Source organism: Rousettus aegyptiacus, unplaced genomic scaffold (genome assembly GCF_014176215.1).
Source record: "Rousettus aegyptiacus isolate mRouAeg1 unplaced genomic scaffold, mRouAeg1.p scaffold_m13_p_13, whole genome shotgun sequence".
In the NCBI taxonomy this organism is placed as follows: Eukaryota; Metazoa; Chordata; class Mammalia; order Chiroptera; family Pteropodidae; genus Rousettus; species Rousettus aegyptiacus.
The window spans coordinates 26,602,747-26,622,811 of record NW_023416288.1 but is presented as its reverse complement, the minus strand read 5'-3'; the positions used below and the strand labels follow the sequence as shown (position 1 = coordinate 26,622,811).

The 20,065-nt window shown below is 31.5% G+C and overlaps 1 protein-coding gene across 2 annotated transcripts in view; it reads left to right on the top strand.

Annotated features, from left to right (window-relative positions):
- AGMO (alkylglycerol monooxygenase) overlaps nucleotides 1-17,372 on the top strand; it is a 276,923-nt gene extending 259,551 nt beyond the window's left edge. Inside the window, exons 13-14 of one of the 2 annotated variants that reach the window (XM_016165869.2) lie at nucleotides 14,773-14,851; nucleotides 16,736-17,372. In XM_016165869.2, coding sequence (XP_016021355.2) covers nucleotides 14,773-14,847 — 75 coding nt within the window. In that variant the 3' untranslated portion in view covers nucleotides 14,848-14,851; nucleotides 16,736-17,372. Of the gene's footprint in view, nucleotides 1-14,772; nucleotides 15,173-16,735 lie in introns of those variants that run through there. The other variant, XM_016165868.2, reaches the window with a different exon arrangement.
- The last annotated feature ends 2,693 nt before the right edge of the window (nucleotides 17,373-20,065 follow it).

Sequence of the window (20,065 nt, the reverse complement as noted above, 5' to 3'; positions counted from 1 at the left end):
TACCACCAATTTTCTTCTAGGAATATTATGGTTTCATCTCTTATATTCAAGTCTTTAATCTATTTTTAGTTGATTTTTGTGTATGGTATAATATAGGGGTCCAGCTTCATTTGTTTTGTTTCATTTCTTGTGGCTATACAGTATCCAAACACCATTTATTGTAGAGACTGTCCTTTTCCCATTGCATATTGGGGTCCTTTATTGAAAATTAATTGACCATATGTATGTGGGTTTATTTCAGAGCTCTTCTGTTCCATTAATCTATTTATCTGTTTTATGTCAATACTATTTTTATTACTATAGCTTTGTAATATCATTTTAAATATTACTCAGGCATAGAAAAGATGAACTATTGCCATTTGTGACAACATGGATGGATCTTGAGATTATCAGGCTAAGCAAAATAAGTCAGACAGAAAGTCGAGAACCATATGATTTCACTCATATATAGAATATAAAACTCAAAGCAATAAACAAACAAGACAAACTAACAAAAACTCATAGACACAGACAACAGTTTAATGGTTACAAGAGGGAAAGAGAGGTAGCTAAGAGTAGAAGGGGTCAAATATATGGTGACAGAAGGAGATTTAACTTTGGCTGATGAACAGATATTACAATATATATATGATGTATTATTGAACTGTACACTTGAAACCTATATAATTTTATTAACCAATGTCATCCCAATAAGTTTAATTTTAGAAAATCAGGAAGTGTGATGGCTCCAGCTTTACTCTCCCTTCTCAAAAAAAAATTAACTATCTTGCAAGTTGTATGTTTCAAACTTTTTAGTGGTCAGTCCTACATTTTAATGTTCTTAGTTGATTTAATAGTGCTTTAAATCTACCTCCTCTATCTCCAATGTTATCATTGTCTAGTATTTAATTCTAACGCATTTTTAGCTTGCTATTCTTATTTATAATTTTATTTACCTTCAATCTTAAATGAGAGGTTCGCTAGAACAGTTCTAAAGGTTGACATGGTATTTAAAGAAATTTATTGAGATTTGAAGATATTTTATTACTGTTTGACCAAAAGTCTAATCTACTTTATTTATATTTTTCCTTTTAATCTAATATGTCTTTTGTTTCTTGTTTCCATTAAAATTTATCTTCTTGTCCTCAGTCTTTTGTAGTTTTCCTAAGATACACAGAGTTTCTTCTCTCTTAACTTACTTTCGCTTCATTTTATATTATTTGCCAATCACTTTGGTTCTAGCATGCATCTAGGAACATAATGCAAGCTCAGTGGTTATATATTAATCTGCTGATCCTGGAGCCTCCAACTCTGCCATGCAAGAAGCAACTCTTAGTTTTATGCTTTGCATTGTACATAAAAAATAACCTAAACAATAACATACTTAATTTTATCCAGCAAATTCTGAATCCGATATGTAATTTGAAAAAAAAACAGGATTTCTTTATATGTAACAGGCTTTTTTTTACTATTAAAGAGTTATTGTTTAATCTTATTATTATTGTTTATAAGTAATACATGCAAAATTTCTTTCAAAAGATTTGGCTTATTCTTTTACCATAAAAATGTAAGTTAATTGTTCTGGTGTGAAAATCAAGCCTTCTGCAATTTTGTATTACTCACAGGTATATCCATTTGTGACTAAAGTTAAAATGAAAAAAAAAAAAAAGAAAAGAAAAGAAAAAGAAATCCTGTAAAATCATATCCGTGAAGAAAGTACAGTTTTCTAACTTTTCATTTAAAATTTCCCCAAGAGAGCAGGCAATCCCTTCACAGACTTGAATAGAGAAGGAGTTTGATCACAAAGCCATGAATTCTCTTCCTGATTGCTGTTTGGCCTGAAGGTTTACTGGAAGCATCACCATCCTAGTTAGACTGTTTTCCAGCTTTTCAATGTGCTAAAGTATGATTGTATTATGTGTTGACCCTGATTTATGTTGAAAACCCAGAAAAATTTTTTTCCAGAAGAAGTGCTTTGTGTATGTGTGAGCCTTTAAGTCCTGGTCCCATCTGAGAGTTGACTGGCTCACCTCAGTGTACTGTTCATTTATTCAGATGGCTGGACTCTAAAGGAGAAATCTCTAAATATCCAGTGGTATTTCAGTGAAATAAATATCATGAAGCAGATATGGGTTATTTAAAATGTATCACTATGATGTAATATGTCAATGCTCAATTATACATTTGCATGCACCTTAAAAATTCTGTCTCGAGAGAACAACCGATTGTCATAATACTGAATTTCAATTAAACCCACATCCTAGGCATTCTGAGTTCCAAATTCCTAAAACCCTCAAGTTAATGTGTTCCATGTTGTGGGGTTAATTTACATAACGTTCTGGAGCTCCTGCTGCACTGTTTCAAATCTTGGTAGCTTTGATATTCTCCATAGTGCTATACACAAATATTATAAACTAGTTTTCACAGAGACAAGTTATGATTATCAGCAGGAATTAGTTTTATATAGTCATCTCTAACCATATTGTACCATAACATTACCCAGACCCCTTTATTTTTGAACTTCATTTTGCAGTCCCTATAAAACACATCTGTTCCACTGTGTGTGTTTTGAAAATTAAATGTTCTAATACCATTCCGACTGACCCGGACACTGAACTCATGTGGGAGAAATCCGGTCCACAACCCAAGCTGTACTGAGTCTTTGGGTCTTATGGGAGCTTGTAACTCACTTTACCATAGCAAAGAAAAAATATAAAGAGAAAAAGAAAAGAAGAATAAAAATAACATTTCTAAATGTGTGTGCTTTCTTCTGATAAGAGCATAGAAAAATTCAGTCAGTTATAATGCCGTTTAGTCAGTGTTCATCCTGGTAGTCATCTCATTCCAGAATTCTGTAGTTTCTCTGCATAACTCCCGAGTCTTAGCAAAGAGCATCTCTGTACCAAATACTCTGCAGTGGACTGGTTAATTGCAGAGGGTCATAATTAAGTGAAGAAATAATATACTATTCAAATCTAAAGTAAGTTTATTTGTAACAGAAAATCTTGATATATCATATTTTTGTAACATAATTTATGTTCGATTTATTCATTTGAGTGTTTGAAATATAACTGTTGCCTGTGTATGTCTTATAAGGTCATTGCTGTCAAATACACAATTAAAAATAGCAATGGATACAGAAAGCTAGAGCAGTTAAAACATCATTTTAAAACAAATGTTTATGTCAAAGAAGTCAAACTAAATATTCTCTTCTTCATTAAGATAAAGTGAAGTGACATCGTAGGTGTATATAAGCTACTCTCAGAATTTGAAACTTACTTCTAACTCCATGATGCACTCCACTATTTGTATGACCCTCACGAAAGCAAAAAACATCCATTTAGCATATACTTAGCATATACTAGAGCAACAGAGTCTCAGTATTAAAAAATAAAGAGTAAACTCTATAGACAGGCAGAAACAATGTTGAGCTCATCATCCATTTCTTTTCCTTTTCAGTTTCTGTTTGTTTCTTTGTTTGTTTGACCAAGTTTGCTCTTCAGCCTACAAGCAAGATCACTTTAAATTGTCAGACATCTAGATATGTACACAGAGACTCTCCTTTGGTTACTTTCCTCAGTCTAGCACAGCGGTTCTCAAACTTGAGTGTGTGAAAGAATTACCATGAAGGGTTTGTATACACAAAACCACGTGCATTATACTACAGGGGTTATTTAAGGGATTTTTCTAGGGTAATTTAATTCTGGACAATTTTTGTCGCATGTGCTCACTTCAGAAGCTAACCAAGGAGGTTCCACTTGCCCTTACTTATTTATGAGAATTATTAACACATTTCCCTGGAATCCGTAAAATATCACTTTTGACATAATTATAAACACATTTTCAACTACAAGGACACTGTCTGAAAACTCATACTATATTAAAGTATAATTTTTACCTTATTCAGTATTGCATATTAGTTACAAGTTTCCCCCAGAGTTTTTCAATATAATTGTTTTTAAAGATCCTAGTGATAATCTCCCTCCTCCATCCTTTCTCTCTTCTTTCTCATCGGAGAGAGAAATAATCTACAATAAATTCTGAACAAGATAAAAACAGTTTGAAAGTTTTATTTTTGTAACTTGGCCTAGATAATACATTAATGGCCAAACTATATTTCTTTCACCCTAGTTTTATTGAGGTAAAGTTGTATTTCTTGAATTATAAAATGCAAGCAAGATAGTTTCCCTCTGAAATTTTTATTGTCCTTAAAATTCATCATTATTTACTAATAACTATCAAAATTTTCCATTACTTGTTTTTATGTCAGTATATGCTTCTGTGAAATTTTTTTGAATCAATGCTGCTGGTACTTCTCTGTACCATTTTGATGATGCCTCCTAAGCTATTATTTCACAGATGAACTTGGCACATCTTAACTTTTTAACTTTCCGGCTGCAGAGTGCTGGGAGGCCAGCTTATATCCAAGGAGAAGATATTTTCCATTATATTGCTCTGGGTCTCCCCTAGAATAATGTCTGTGTAAAAATAACTTTAAATGTAATTTGAGATATAAATAGGAAATTTAATGTAACATAAAATATCAAAACAATAGTTTAGTAATAGGGGTGGAAGAGAGGATCATTAGAAACTATTATTTACTCTATATTTTTGTGTTATAAACAAAAAATTAAAATAAAAACCATTGTAGAGCCCTAGAAAATATACCGGCATCATAAAAACAAGAACATTGAACTGCGTGCTCTTACACAATGAGGTATAAAATGGAAATATTTCAAACAACAATATATAATTGTACTTACCTACTAAAATATTACCCCACTTTGTAGGAGAATTATATATTCCCAACAATAATTACATATCTACAACTTTAAAAGCATAATTTTAATCTATGACGATCAATGAAAAAGAACTGGAATTGATAAAATCTCTCGTTTCATATTCTACTTATAATTCATAAATCCTTATCCATTTCTCTCCCTTTCACTTTATGTTTATTGAATCTTTTTAGCAAGACAAGTAGCAAACTTTAATAGCCTATCTTATATCTTGGTAGCACTTTACAATTTAAAAAATTTGAATCAGTATTCACCATAATATTGTAAAAAAACAATAAGAAACCTAATATCCCCATTTTATAGAGGCAGAAACTGAAATTCTAACTAATGTCCCGAGGCAAAATAACTGTGACAAGTTGGGATAACCTAATCTTATTTCTTTCCCAGAGTTCCTCTGGTTTGGCTAGGGTTATTTTATGTCCCAAATTTATTTCAACATGTATGCGGTTTATCATTCTTAGTCTATTCACTAATTTACCAATGATAGATTTCCCATCAATAGATTTATTTTTGAATTGTTAGTTGATTACTTTACCAAAACTATTTTTCAGGAACAAGTTGAAAAATATTCCCTCTGCTGCATGTATTCAGTAACTTTTGTTCTTTGAAAGAGTTCAACTAAAAACCCATATCAAACAATATATTCCACTCTCTTAGAGGAAAGAGCATTATGGCAAAAACAATAGATATACTAAAGAAAACTGACATAGGCAAGATCATTTTTGTGAATCATTGAGGTAAAAATAAATGAGGATCTTAAGATAAAAAATTAAATGTAATTCTGTTCTTGGTGACAGGAAATCACTTTGTCATGCAAAAAATTGAACATGACTTAGAAATATAGATTACTGAAACTCTAATTAAGTTCTTATGATGTTTGTGTAGGTTCTTAATCTAATGTGTCAAATATAGAAAACATTGAAAAATGACAAACCTGCATTTGTGATGTATAAGTATGAGTTATTTAAATTTCTCACTTTTCAGATATCAGGTTCAGATCCAAAAAATTGATATATATTTTTTTAAGCAGAAAATATTCATCTTCATTAAAGGGTATAAATAGATATTCTCTAGGTTTCTAGCCCTGATATTAATGTTGACAGAAAACCTTATGTAATATTTCATTCATATACTTACTTGGGTATTTTACGTATGTTAAGAGTTTAAACAGTATTTTTAAATATATGTGAATAAAAAGGAAAATTTACTATAATGTAAATAGATAATGCAACATCTGATTGTTTTTTGTCTGGGTTGTGGGAAAAATAAGTCATCAAGTGGATTAAGTGTACATTTTGATCTCATCGTTTTATAAAGGAAAAAAATATATATCCTTACCACTGAAATGTGGAAACTTCATCTTTCCAATTCTCTTTGTATAATTCAAGCTCTTTTCCAGCAATGCATTATATCATGTTTCCTTTAATAATCTTTGTTTTCTTATTAAAGCCATTCTTATTATTATCATCATCATCATCATCAACATCATCATCAACGTCATCATTGTCATTATCATTATTTGGAGCAGAGGAGATATAGGGTGTTGGTACAGGCTCACACATTTTTTATAGCTTAAAAGCTAGAAAATATGCTCTTTGAATGTTTGTAGTGTTTATGTAATCAGTACCTGCATTGCCAATGCTTATTGAAAACAGCTGGGTGCCTGCTGCCTGCCTCTCCCTTTGTTGGAATTATTGCCAGAACAGGTAGTCAAAAATGGAAAGTAAGGGAAAATTCAGGCATCTGGGGTGTCTCTCAGGAAAGCAGCTGTGGCTTCCTTAGGAAGCAGTCATTGTTCCCATCAGCCAAGACTCTGTATACCCTTGGGTCCAGTTCTGGCATGGCTGGCCTAGTAGGATGCAGTTTATGACTTAGGACTTACGCGAGAAACCATTTGGGCAGTCACATCTCTGGCAGAACACTGAGAGAAATCCCTCAAGCTGCAAGCCATATGTGGGCTGTTGGCCTTCTGTTTAGCCTACTCTGGGAGGCTCCCATTTACTGGGGTTCTAATCATCCCTTTGACACAATAAAAACAACACAAAGTGATCTTTTCAAAACATATCTTTCCAAGATATACTGTCCTGTTTTTAAAACCAGACATCACTATTATTTCTGTAAACATGGCATTTTTTTTCCTTAAAATGAACTCATTTTTAAGAGATTTGTTTCCTATATAGCAGGCAAGTAAAAGGAATTTTTTTTTAATAGCACACTAAAAGTTCCGGGTTAGCAGTATTGAATGGTATTCTGCACTTATAAACATATGCTCTTCTAGATATAAATTTTTGTATATCAAATGTTAAAAGTTCTTATCCACATGAGATGATCTAAGTGCTTAATTTATGTTAGAGAGATGCCAGGAGCCTGCTTGCTTTTGTTATGTAGGATACACTGAAAATCAATATGACCTTGTGATAGAATTGTTTGGTAGCACTACCACTCATTGACCATAACAAAGGCATTGTGGTAGATTAGAATTGAATGGTTTTCTTGATAATTTTAGTTGAAACAAAACTCCAATTTTATAACATAACTGCTTTAAATTTCAGTTGTCAAAAAAAATGAATATCAGAAAGTTGTAATGCTTTTAATTTTAAATTATATATCATGTTTTTCATTATTACAAAGAATTCTGTTAGGACATGTAAGGACCATAATTAATCCAGCAACATTTTATTCAAATATCTTTAGTTTCAAAACATACTAAATTTTGTGCCAGTGTTAGATACAGTCAGGAAAAGTAAATGAAATTTTATTTCTAGATGTAGTCAGAACTTATCTGCAGAAATATGAAAGTTAAACAAAATAAATTTGATGAACTCTCTTATGTTGCAAAAAATGTACAGTCAGTTTTTAGGGCAAGGGGGCAAGTTATTTTAAATCATTTGCTCATCACTAATTTTAATAAATAAAAAAGTCTCAGCATCAAACTATGTGATGTTCATTGAGTGACTTATTTTTTCTACTCTCATTTTACCCCCAACTTTATAAAAACTAAAACACATTTTTCTTAACATTTTTAATTACTCAGATTTTTTTTCTTCTCACATTCATAGATAGCAAAGAATGTGAGATGTTAAGTACAAAAGAAAGATTGTAAGTAAAAAGATTCTTTCCATAATGTACACCATTATATTTTTCCCAATATAATGACACACAGTCACCATAGCATTCCTTCTAACAAGTGATATTTGGTCCTTTATCAATGTAACCTTGTTGCAACTTTATTTCTATGTCTCCATATTGCTTTCTCTCCCGTAGTTCAAGAAAAATGTTCTAAAAAGCCTTACTCTTCTATGGCATTAAGAACTAAAATGATTAGAAAAATATAAAGGTAGGCCTCAGGTTTAATAAGCCACATACTCTAATCATCCAATGAATAGAAATCATATCTAATCAACTTTGATCATCTCTTTAATTTTTCTTTATGTGTTCATTGTGGTAAGTTGGGCATTCTTTTGGAAAAAAAAACTGAGAAGAAACCTGGATTTAGAGAGTGTGTATATTAAAATATTTAGAAATTTTCAAGGAAATTGATGTAAATCTAAAATGTATCATTATAAACTCATATATCTATAAAAACACTTTATTCATAACTTCAAATTCAAAAATGTAAAATCCACAGATGTTTTGGGGGAATGTAGCATCTATTTTCACTTTATGCTAATTACAATCCATACAACTTCCACCATATGGCTTCGCATGCACGGTAGCTAATTCATGTCAACTGTCAAGTACATTCTCTGAATTGTAGATAGGTTTTGGAGACCTCAAAGTGATCTCAGATCTTCTTACTAATATTTATTCTTTTCAAATGTTATCATGATAGCTCAAATATAGTATTGATAAGCAATAGTATATTTTTAAGAATATTGTTGAGGAAGATATACACTCTTGGGCAGTTTAGATTTTTAGAAATGAATAAATTATTGTATGTAATAAGAGATAATCATTTCTGGGAAACTGAAGAAATAGTTGGAATAAAGTTTCTATATTTGTTGTCTAAATTAACCTAGTACTTTTTTGTCAGTAAAATTATGAAAGTCCTTTGCCCCCAATGAATAGCAAAATAATATCAGATTTTTCAGGTTTCAGAGTTCAGCTGAATTACTTAAAAACTTTGTTCTAATGTTTATTTTATGTTTGTTTTCTTTAAAAAATATATAATATGGTATGTTTAGTATATTCTGTTGTTTAAAATTTAGTATCATAAGATACTTAATGATTAATAAAAAATGTTTTTTTCAAATAAACTACTGTTATCACATGGTATTCACATAAACTTTCTTTTTATATATTTTTTTCCTTACTGAAGAATATATATACATACATATGTACTAATTTAAAGTAATAATATTAATTTAAAATCTAAATAGTAATAAATCTTTATAAGACCACATATTAAACAAGCTGTAATTGTATCTGCTCTTGAATAGGGTATAGAAATAAACAGAGAGAGAACATAAGCCTTCCTAGAAGGATAAGTGACTAGAAATTATTTCTCTTAAGGCTTTTATTTGTTTGTCTGCATATGACTCTTGGTATTTCAATCATATGTAGGATACACTGAAAGTAAAATCAATTATGCTCAATATCTTTTGAGTTAGCATTTGTCAAATTCTGTTCTTGCAAAATTTTAGGGGAAAATATTTATCTTTACCTAATATCTTTCTAATGTTTTCACTTCAGAAAGGCCTTCAGTACATGGCTACAATTTCGGCTCTAGTTTTATTTGTGTTTATTATTCTTAATTAATAGAAAATAGAAACATTTTGTAGCAATTCAGATTTAATCACTTTTAAATTCTTCTTTTTAAGTTTTTTGGGGGGGAGAATACTCAACCAAAATTTTTTAAAATTAATTTATTGGGGTGACATTGGTTCATAAGATTATATAGGTTTCAAGTATAAATTCAGTAATACATCATCGGTATACTGCATTGTGTATTCATCACCCAAAGTCAAATCTCCTTCCATCACCATATATTTGACCCTCTTTATCCTTATCTACCTCCCATCCCTCCTTTTCTCTGGTAATCACTAAACCGTTGTCTGTATCTATGTCTTGCTCGTTGCTTTCAGTTTTATATTTCACATATGAGTGAAAAGATATAGTTCTCAACTTTTTCTGTCTGACTTAAAATCTCAGGATTCATCCTGAGATTGTTGTCTCAGGATGTTGTCACAAATGGCAATATTTCATTTTTTCTTATGACTGAGTAATATTCCATTGTATATGTGTACCACCTCTTTATCCAGTCATCTATTGAAGGGCACTTCAGTTGTTTCCCTACCTTAGCCACTGTGAACAATGCTACAATGAACACAGCAGACAAAAGGACAAAATATTATGTTAAAAAGTATGTTTAACAAAGAATTGGTTTTATTTTTCTCCAAATAATTTTATAAAAACTTTTGTGTATTTAATGTGTCTCCTTTAAAATAAATTGTTGCTGTCGTGGTTGTTATAATTGTGTTAAATAGGTAGTTAACTGGTACTTTAGGAACCTCATCAGTGTCAGAGAAATAATTTTTAGGTGAAAATATATTCTTCCATTTATAGACAAGGTATGATTTGTTAGGGACATCTATCCTAGGAGAATTTACACAATGGAGTAAATGGTAATGTGTTTTTTAATTATTCAAAGTGAGTAAGTCTCAAATCTTCACAAAAATTCTATTTTGTATTTAAAATATTTCAAGTTTCTCCCTTCGCAAGGTAGAATTTAGCAAGAAATTTACCCATTCTTTACCAAATGACAGTTTTTCTAACTTGTTTGTTCAATTTTTAGTGCTTCAGTTTTCATAATTATATTGTCACTATAGATAGGCATAACATTAGATGAGATATATCTCAATGAGTGTTTACCATGTCACTATTTGTACCAATAAGTACATATTTGGGAATCAAAATAAATTTAAGCTATTACAGAGATTTTATCTCTCTTGTGGGTATTCTTTCTTCAAGTACATTAAAGCTTTCATTTTATTTACAAGTTTATCTAATGATTAAATGATTTGAGAAGTATGGGATGTTGCTAGCTAGTTCTAATAGAAATTGTTTTTAATTCAAGGCGATATTTGATTTTCTTCGCTCATCAGATCATTTATTATTAAACATAGTAGGTGGATTTAAACCAAGAGAGACCAACATGTACATAGGTGTAAGAACAATTCACTAGCTTTATAATTTAAGAGTGGCAGTTTGAGGAAATGCCACATGCACACAAATACCTCTTCTTCAATTGTCCTCTCTCCTTTAAGATTAGATGTCTGATGTGCTTGTGAATAGAAACATTTTTATAGAACCATTTTTAATAATGCCTCTTCAAACATAGATATAATAAGGAAGACCAGAAGAATAACACATCGGTCCCCACTGGTGCTTTAGTATGGATTAGTAGCTCAGATTAGCCACCTGCCAATTGGCGAACTTTTTGAAAAGGGGTTGAGGAAATGTGGAGAGCATCTGCACAGGCCAAAGTTCAGGCGTCAGAATCGAGGGCCCTGGGAAGTCCAGGAAATAGCCTGAAGACGAGGTCCACTAATGATGCGTTAGTGCAAGGAGGGCTTGACACCAATGGTGAACTTCCTGTTTCATATTTTGAATCCAGCTGTCAAAAACACAGGATTTGCCCAGATTTGGATAAAATAAGTGTTCATTGAGTTTGTACATATCCAGAAACGTCCTATCTGTAGATTAGAGAAGAATATTGCAAAAAGCCCACTCTGGTTGCCATTTATTCTTACACTTACCTTAGCAGTAATTCTATCTTCATTTAACAAATAGTTGATTAAGAAATGTGTTAATTAATAAATCTCAAGTGATACATTTAATCTAATCAACTGTGGAAACTAAAACAGTTTAATATGAAAATTAAGAGAAAGAGTGGACATAATAAAATGAAAACTGTAATTACTACAATAATCAAGTAGTTATATTGAGCCCATGTCCATTCTGTAGCTTAAATATCTATCTGTCTATCATCTATCTATCTATCTATCTATCTATCATCTATCATCTATCTATCTATAGTATATGTAATACACATAATATATACAGATATATATCCAAAAATATAAAAGCAAATCTGATTTTTCTATTTATATTCTAATGAAACAGTTATTATTTCAAAGTTATACATATTTTTAGAAAGATATGTTCTTGTATATAATTTCTATGCCCTTGTGCCAATCCGAATTTCATTATATATAAAAACTCTATTCTCAAATTTTGATTATGAAAAGGTTTCAGAAACCAAGCATTTTCTGACTCAAAAATCAACACACAAGTGCAGGTGATGACTGAAAAATAGAAAATGAATTTGCTATTGATGTTCATATTTACGGAACTGACTTGTAAAGATGTGCAGTTTGATTTTCTGGAGGACCCTAAACAAAAAATCACATCATCTCAAGTGATATTTTGTAAGTTGAGATTTCTTGGTAAACCACGTGGAGTCTGAGTTCCCATTGCCTCATTAGCAAACTAGACACCAGTCCTCCACGGTTTTTCATAAGAATTAGATGTGACAATCTTCTAGAGTTACCTAGGATAATACCGAGCCTAAGAGAGAGTCTCACCGTGCATTAATTCAAACCTGAATCTGACCCCTAGGCTTCATCAGCTTTCCCCTTCTCCCCCATCTATTTGGAAGAATAACACAGAGGGGCCTAGAAAAAAATAAACTGAGAAATAAAATTTCAAAGTGTGCAACATTGCATTTGTTTGGTAAGAATCTAAAAGCATTTTAGAAAATCGGAAAAGACAATCTTTGTGTTCTAGTCAGGGTGGGGCCCTAAAGGAAATAACATTTAATTACAATTTCAAAAGGGAAAAGATTTAATTGTGAAGTGACAGATTAACAACAAAGGCATGAATTAGAATTGAAATCTGTTTCACTCTCTTGTTAGATCAGAGGTTCTTAATATTTCTGGGATCACAGATGAAAGTGTAGATCACCAAGGGGGTGGGAAGTGGGGAAGAGAAGAATTACGACATAATCACAAAATTTGACATACAGTATTAGAGGTTTCACTGAAATCATTCTCTCTAACCTTCACTCATGGAAATAATCTTTGTGAACCTAGACATTAGATTCAAAACCAATTAAAAACTTCTATTGCCAAATATATTTCAGATTCCAGTACCATGCACAACATACGTTATCTATTAGCTGCTCAATGAATATTATGAATCCAAATTAAACTATTTATCCTGATATTATAGATTTATCATCTCTGTTCCACTTGAAAGTTGTCTTAAAAGCTATCCCTCTGTCAGCATTAACCCATCTTCACAGACAAATGTAATTCAGTGCACATCTAAGGCCTTTCGCAAATACTTCCCAATCCTGGTATTATTTTACCTGGCACCATCATGAGAAATCCCATGAAGTCATTTTTCTTGAATTACAGTCAAAAGAAACATAATCAAAACCAGACTTGAAATATATTGTATTTGATTTCTGAGGTAACTCCAAATGTTAATATTATTCTTGACTTCTGCTTCAATATAACTGTTGATTTTATTTTGGGTAATTTTTTTTTTCCTATTGTGGATGTAACAGGCTGAAAGGAATGTATGGATTTGAAGAAAACTATCAGATTGGCTAATGTAAAGAATACTCATTCTCTAAAAAAAAAAAAAAACAGAAGGTTCAATCTATAAAATCTAAATATCAACATTTAGGATATTTTGTTAGTTTTTTTGTTGTTGACGACGATGATGATGTTGTTATCCATGTATGGTCTTTAATAGAAAAATTACCATAGTTCAGAATATTTTTGTGAATTAGTGGCTGGCCTCAGTTAATGGCCTCAGCTCCACTTTATTCTATCACCCCAGAATGTTCCCCATGCTCCTTTCTTATTATTTTAATGTGCTCTTTTGTATATATTTGTGGACCTTTCAGAGATAGCAATCTTATTCCTGGGGAGAAGTAATTGGTCATATTTTAATAGTTCTAAGAGGAAGTTTGCACAATAAAGTAAATGTGGAGAAATTCTTACAAGATCCTTCCAATCACTCCTGCTGCTTGGGTATCCTGCTTTATCATCAGTATACTAATAATACCTAAAATGGAGATCATATAAGCAATCCCGTAGCCTGATTTTAGTGCATAGGTAAGAGTAAGGAGAAGAGGTATCTTAGGAAGGATCTCACAGTGTAAAGACTAATGCCTGGATTCTAACTCAAGAGAATTAGACAATGTGCATTATGGCATATCGCATTTTGATTATGTGCAGTGAAAAATTCTGCAACCATGAATTGTTACCAAGGGTGACTGGATAGTTCTTATTAGGATCATTAGAAATCAAGAGTTTTATTGGACTAATTTTTAGTGATTTATTAGGAATGTGTGGTATTACTTAAAAGTAAAGAATAAACTCAATAAACTCTTATGGCTGCTTATTATGACTTAGTTATGTCTTCAATTTTAAGGAGAATTTTGCAGTTACATTTTTTTTTTATATCTGATAAAATTAAAAGACTGAGAAGGTAAGTCAGCAGTAATGTTTAGAATTTAACACATATTGGGTGAAGTTCATCATATGCTAGATCACATTGCCTCAGAGAGAAATTATTCTTTAATAATGTTTTTATTTCTCCTTTTCCATTTCTTAAACTATATAAACAATGAGATCATTTAATACAATACATACAACATGCAGTATACCCAAATGCCAGAAGAAAGTTCTGTTTTATTCAATATTTAGCTTATATAGCCCCATCCCTATAAATGACCCAGATTTGTGAGTGTTAAATAAATAAAAAGTCATGGAAACAAAACGTTTTACTCCCACCCCTGTCTTAACATAACATGTTTTAAGCTGGGTGAGCTAAATTCTATCAGCGAACAACTGCTACATTCAATTTGAATTATTTAACTGTCTAAAATATTTATATTTACTTTATATTATTAATTCAGTTGAATGAAAATATTGATTCAGTTTTAATTGTTTTTCCTCTTTGTGTTTTATTTCTTCAGATTTTTTTTTCCATCTGTATTGCTTTCTGGGGAATAAGAAGCATGAAACAACTTGCCTCTGGCCTTTGGAAATAAGTTTGTATGCAATTCTCTTGTTTTAATTAGTTGTCTACAGCCACAATATATTGCTACTGACTATAAAAAACAATTACATAATAATTATATAAACCATTTATTTAATGAAAGGTAAATATACCTATTTATTCTTGATTGATTTCTACATTTATTATTTTCCATTAAAATTAAAGTCAGTTGCAGTTACTTTCCTTTATTGCTAGGAATGAAAACAAATTATTTCAAATAAATAATGTTCTATCCACTGATAGCATCTAAGCCAATGAGAATAAGAGGAAGGGAGAAAACTTTAAAATAATAAAAAGAATGGTTCCGTTTGTATCAATTTGACAATGTTTCCTTTGCTGTTTGCTAAAATAGTATTTGTTATGTGCTATTGAGTTGGCGTCAGCTCCTGGAGATCCCATGAACAAGTGACGTCCACCATGTCCTGTCCTCAGCAGCCCTGCTTAGCTCCTGTAGACTTGTGCCTATGACTTCTTTTACAGAGTCAATCTGCCTTATAATTGGTCTTCTTTTCCTGCTGCCTTCTATTTTTCCCAACGGTATTATCTTTTCCAAAGAACCCCGCCTTCTCATGACATGCTCAAAGTAGGACAACTTCAGTTCTGTCATTTTTACTTCCAGAGACATTTCAGGCTTAATTTGCTTTAGGATCCACTTGTTCATGTTTCTGTCAGCCCAGAGTTTCTATAGAGCTCTCCTCTGACATCATATTTCAAATGAATCATTGTCTTTCCTATCAGCCTTTTTCACTGTTTAACTTTCACATTCACACACAGTAATTGCTAATAATAGGGGATGGATGATCTTAGCTTTGGTCTGTAATGACACATCTTTGCTCTTGCTTATCTTTTTTAATTCTTCCATTGCTACCCTTCTAAGTCTCAACCTTCTCTTGGTTTCTTGGCTGCAGTTTCCATTTGAATTGATGATGGAAACAAAGCAAGCAAAATCTTTAACAATATTGATATCTTCATTGTCTATTTTAAAGTCATATACTTCTTCTGCAGTCATGATTTTTGTCATCTTAATGGTTAAATGTGATTTTGCTTTGGCACTTTCTTCTTTCATCAGAAGTCATTTCAGATCATTACTACTTTCTGCCAGTAAGATGGTGTTATCTGCAAATCTTGTTATTGATATTTCTTCTACCAATTTTCACTCCTCCTTCCTCTGAATCTATCCCAGTTTTTCATGTAATATGTTCTAAGTACAGATTAAACAAATAGGGAGATAAAATGCACCATTGTCTGATATCTTTGCTATATGAAACCGTTCCGCTAAAAATGTGCTTAGATACATGTCATCATAAAAAATACATTACATCAATTACTAGACTAAGATTATATTTACCTTAAAAAACCACATAATCTAAGGAGCCGCATTACAGAAAAAGACATCACTGAAATGAAAATGAATAGAATTTGTCAGAATTCATTTATTCAACAGAGTAATTTGTGATACATATGTCTAATATGTTTGGTCAATTTGTTTTGGCAGATTGAGGATCATGTAGTAATTCTGTGTTATTTTAAATTGTCACTATAATATTAATAAAAAGCTCTAAATAAAATTGCCCTAGGCATTGCATGTATATTATTCATTGGGGTTGTAAAAATCTTCCAAGTGTTTCATTATGAAGGAACTGACAGGGATAAGCAGAATAAGGTTCAAAGGGGGAAAGATTGAAAATGGTTGAATTTTTTTCTTCACTTCTTTCACTGTTTCTTCGATTTAAAGTTATAATTTAAGTAACCAAAGTTACAAGCAGTAAATCAATTAATGCTGTCCCTCATTGAGCTTTGCCATTATTCACTGCCAGATTAAAAACACCAATCAGTTAGTTAACCTCATTTTAAAAATATTTTATTTAATCTTTGAACAGGGGAAACAATGTGGAACTATGTGGACTCATGACACAGGATTGAAGCACATTTATTTTTCAAACTGGAAAAGCAGAGGAAGATTAAATTTTGCATATTGGAACAATTAACAAATTATCTCTCAAGCGTCAGAAGTAGGGACTTGGCTTTGCTTCTTTCATCTTTTTATACTTCTTAATTTAACACAGAATAGAGAGAATACTTAAGCCCATAACAAATATTAAACCCTACTTTTGTCCCTACAGATAGTTTTTGCTGGACTTCACATATATAGAATCACATAAAAGTGAGGGGATCCTCTGCTTGCTTAAAACAGCTAAGTTTTTAGCCTAAAAATTCTGAATACTCATATTCTACATCCTAAAGACTCTTTAGTCTATAGGTTACATCCTTCAGAGATGACAGAGAGAAGTTTCACAAATCTTTAAAGTAGGTTTTTAGAATGAACTATATCAGAATAGTTTAATGATTTCCCCATGTCATGTATAAATATGTATAAATATTTAAGTATATGCAAATTTATAGGCATGGCCTCAGAATGAGCTTAATGGAAATGAAGAATTCAAAAATGATGAAAGATACTTTTATGGTAAGGTTCAGTTTTCCTTAAGTAAACTCAAATTTACCTATTCTCTTTTTTCTCTCTCAGATACCTTTGCTGGTTATAAATGGTTTTCTTTTAGAAATGTAGACATTTTCAAGCTACAAATTTTCAGGTCTTCGAAAGTGGAAGTGTTCCCAAATAAGTCGTGTTCCCAGGTTCTGTGTGTGTTAACCAGGGCATTTTATTCTTCACCTTCAACCTTGCTAATTTTCCAGTCCAGTTTTCTCTTGCCAAGCACTAATACCTGATGACAGATCATATAACTATTATTAATGTTGTAAATTGATCTTGAGTGATGCCATGTAATTTATGCTTACTCTTGACTGGAAGCACTTTAACTCTCTCATTCTTTCAAGAGGAAAAGCATTAAAAATGACTCATGAATTACTCACCACTTCTAATGGAGAGATGCAAACTGACTTTGCAAATAATTATGAAGATCCTCAGGTTTGTTAATCTACCATAAGAAAGGATAGAGAGAGGAAAGGCACATTTATTTATTGAGTAGTACTCAATTAGCATTATTTCATTTAGTTTCTAAAATGCTAGGAATTAAGTACTATTAATGTTATTTTACAGAAGAGAATTCTGAGGCTGGCAGGGCAAAAAAAACTTGCTGAGGACTATGATGCATAGATGGTGGCTAAAATAAAAATTTTAACTCTGAAGTTCGACATCAAAGTTTCTCCATTCCATGATGTTAGATATTCAAGGCAAATCTTTAAAAGTATGTAGGCTTAGAAATGTAAGTTTGGAGTACTTCCTATTCGATATGATGCTCCAAAGTACAAAATAAAGTTTAGAGGATAAGTGCTTTAGTTATAGGATGGATTAGTTCACTAGGTGAATGAATACAGAACTTCGAATGTTTCTAAGAATGATAAGGCTCTGGTTTTATTTACAGAATTGTCATATGTCTAAAATAATCCATTCCTATACTTGATTTGTTAGAATTGCCTATTACTTTAGATCTATTTTTGGGTCATTTACTTCCCCTTAATCTGTTCTTTCTAATTATTTTTGTTCAACTTATTCTAATCATCTCCCGGCCATGATGTTCAGCAATGTGTGGATCTTTAATCATGTATCTGAAATTCAGTTAATCACCAAAGTATATGAACCCTTGTTAAATTTAACATTGCTAGCTTACATTATTGTTTATTAGAGATTCTGAAATTTCACTTTATTGGTAGTATATAATTTAGTCATTCAGCGTAGAATCTTTGATTTGAGTGAAATTCTTTGTAAGGTATACATGATGATGTACAAAAATGTGATTTATCAGGGGGAACAACATTAGTTAGAAAATGAGCTCCCTTTTATATGCTGCTTCCTCTATTGTTTTTTCATATTTGTAGCTTCCAGAATCCCAAGAAAAGACTGAAAACACAGAGGCTAGTTTGCCTTTCGGAATCTTAAAATATTTTTGATGCCATGACTTTCAGTAGCACTATGGAAGCAGGCAACTCCATTTTTTAAATTTAACAGAAAATATTCTATCTATTGTTAAAGTAGTTTTTCAAGTCTCCAGTCTGCCACCCTTTCTTCTCAATAGAGTAACAAATTAAACTCCTCTCTCTCCAAAAATTCTGTTAGAAAAAGGTATTAGCCAAAGAAACAAATAAGCAAGCAAGAATTGTCTTTCTCTAGTGGGTTATGTCTTCCTTTGGAATTTCAGTCAAGATTTTCTACCATTCCCAAAATGTCAGTGCCCATCAATCATAAATTCATTCTTTAGGTGTCTTCTCCCTTCATTTTAGCAGCAATGCATTCACAATTCTAACTTGTGTGTTTACATTACAGAAAACAAGAGAAGCAGGTTTTACCTTTACACATCGGGATTATCTGTGGATCTATTTAAAAATATAAATTCCTGGTAGGAACATTGGAATTCTAATTTAGTAAGAACACAAGCCTCAAAACCCAGCCTTGTCATTGGTTGTCTCAGGTTCTTCATCAAAAAAATAAAATAAAATAAAATAAAATAAAATAAAATAAAATAAAATAAAATAAAATAAAATAAATGTGAGGAGGCGGGAGGGGGAAAATAAAAAAATAAAATGTTAAAAAAATTATGTATATATAGTATGAAAAATAAATAAATAAATGGCATTTAAAAAATTGTGAGCTCTGGACCTGACCCTGTCTTCATTTTTTTATAACTCCGACCTTCCAATGAGCAGTTTATCCAAATTATTTCTATATTTTAGAGTAGTATAACTATATTTCTTTTAATACTATAATCAAATTTGGACTCAGATGAATAATGAATTCATCAGATTTTCTTTCAGAGAATGTTCATTAGAATCAAGTCAATGGGGACAAACTTAGGAAGAAGACAAGGGAACTATTAAGGTATAGTATCCAAACTAAAATCTCCCTCATTCATTTAAGAATCCTAGAACTACTTACAAGTTCCAGTTCTTATTTCTTAAACATGCTTCCCTTTCCACTGTCTTGTCCTTGCTCTCGTGTTTTATTCTATTCCTTCCATTCCTCCTCCCTCCCTTATCTTTCCCTACTACAGTTAAATTAAAGTAGTTTTACATGAATCGTAGTCTCTCTTAACTCCTGTGTGCTTATTACGGCCACCACATTTCGATTTACTAGTTGATAAATTACTTCTTTGGCCTTCTTTTCACTCTTTTGGAGTGAAAAATTTCAGCTGGTTCCTTAGTAAATATTTCCTCTGAAACTGAAAGCAAACAAAGCAACAGCTGTTCACCGC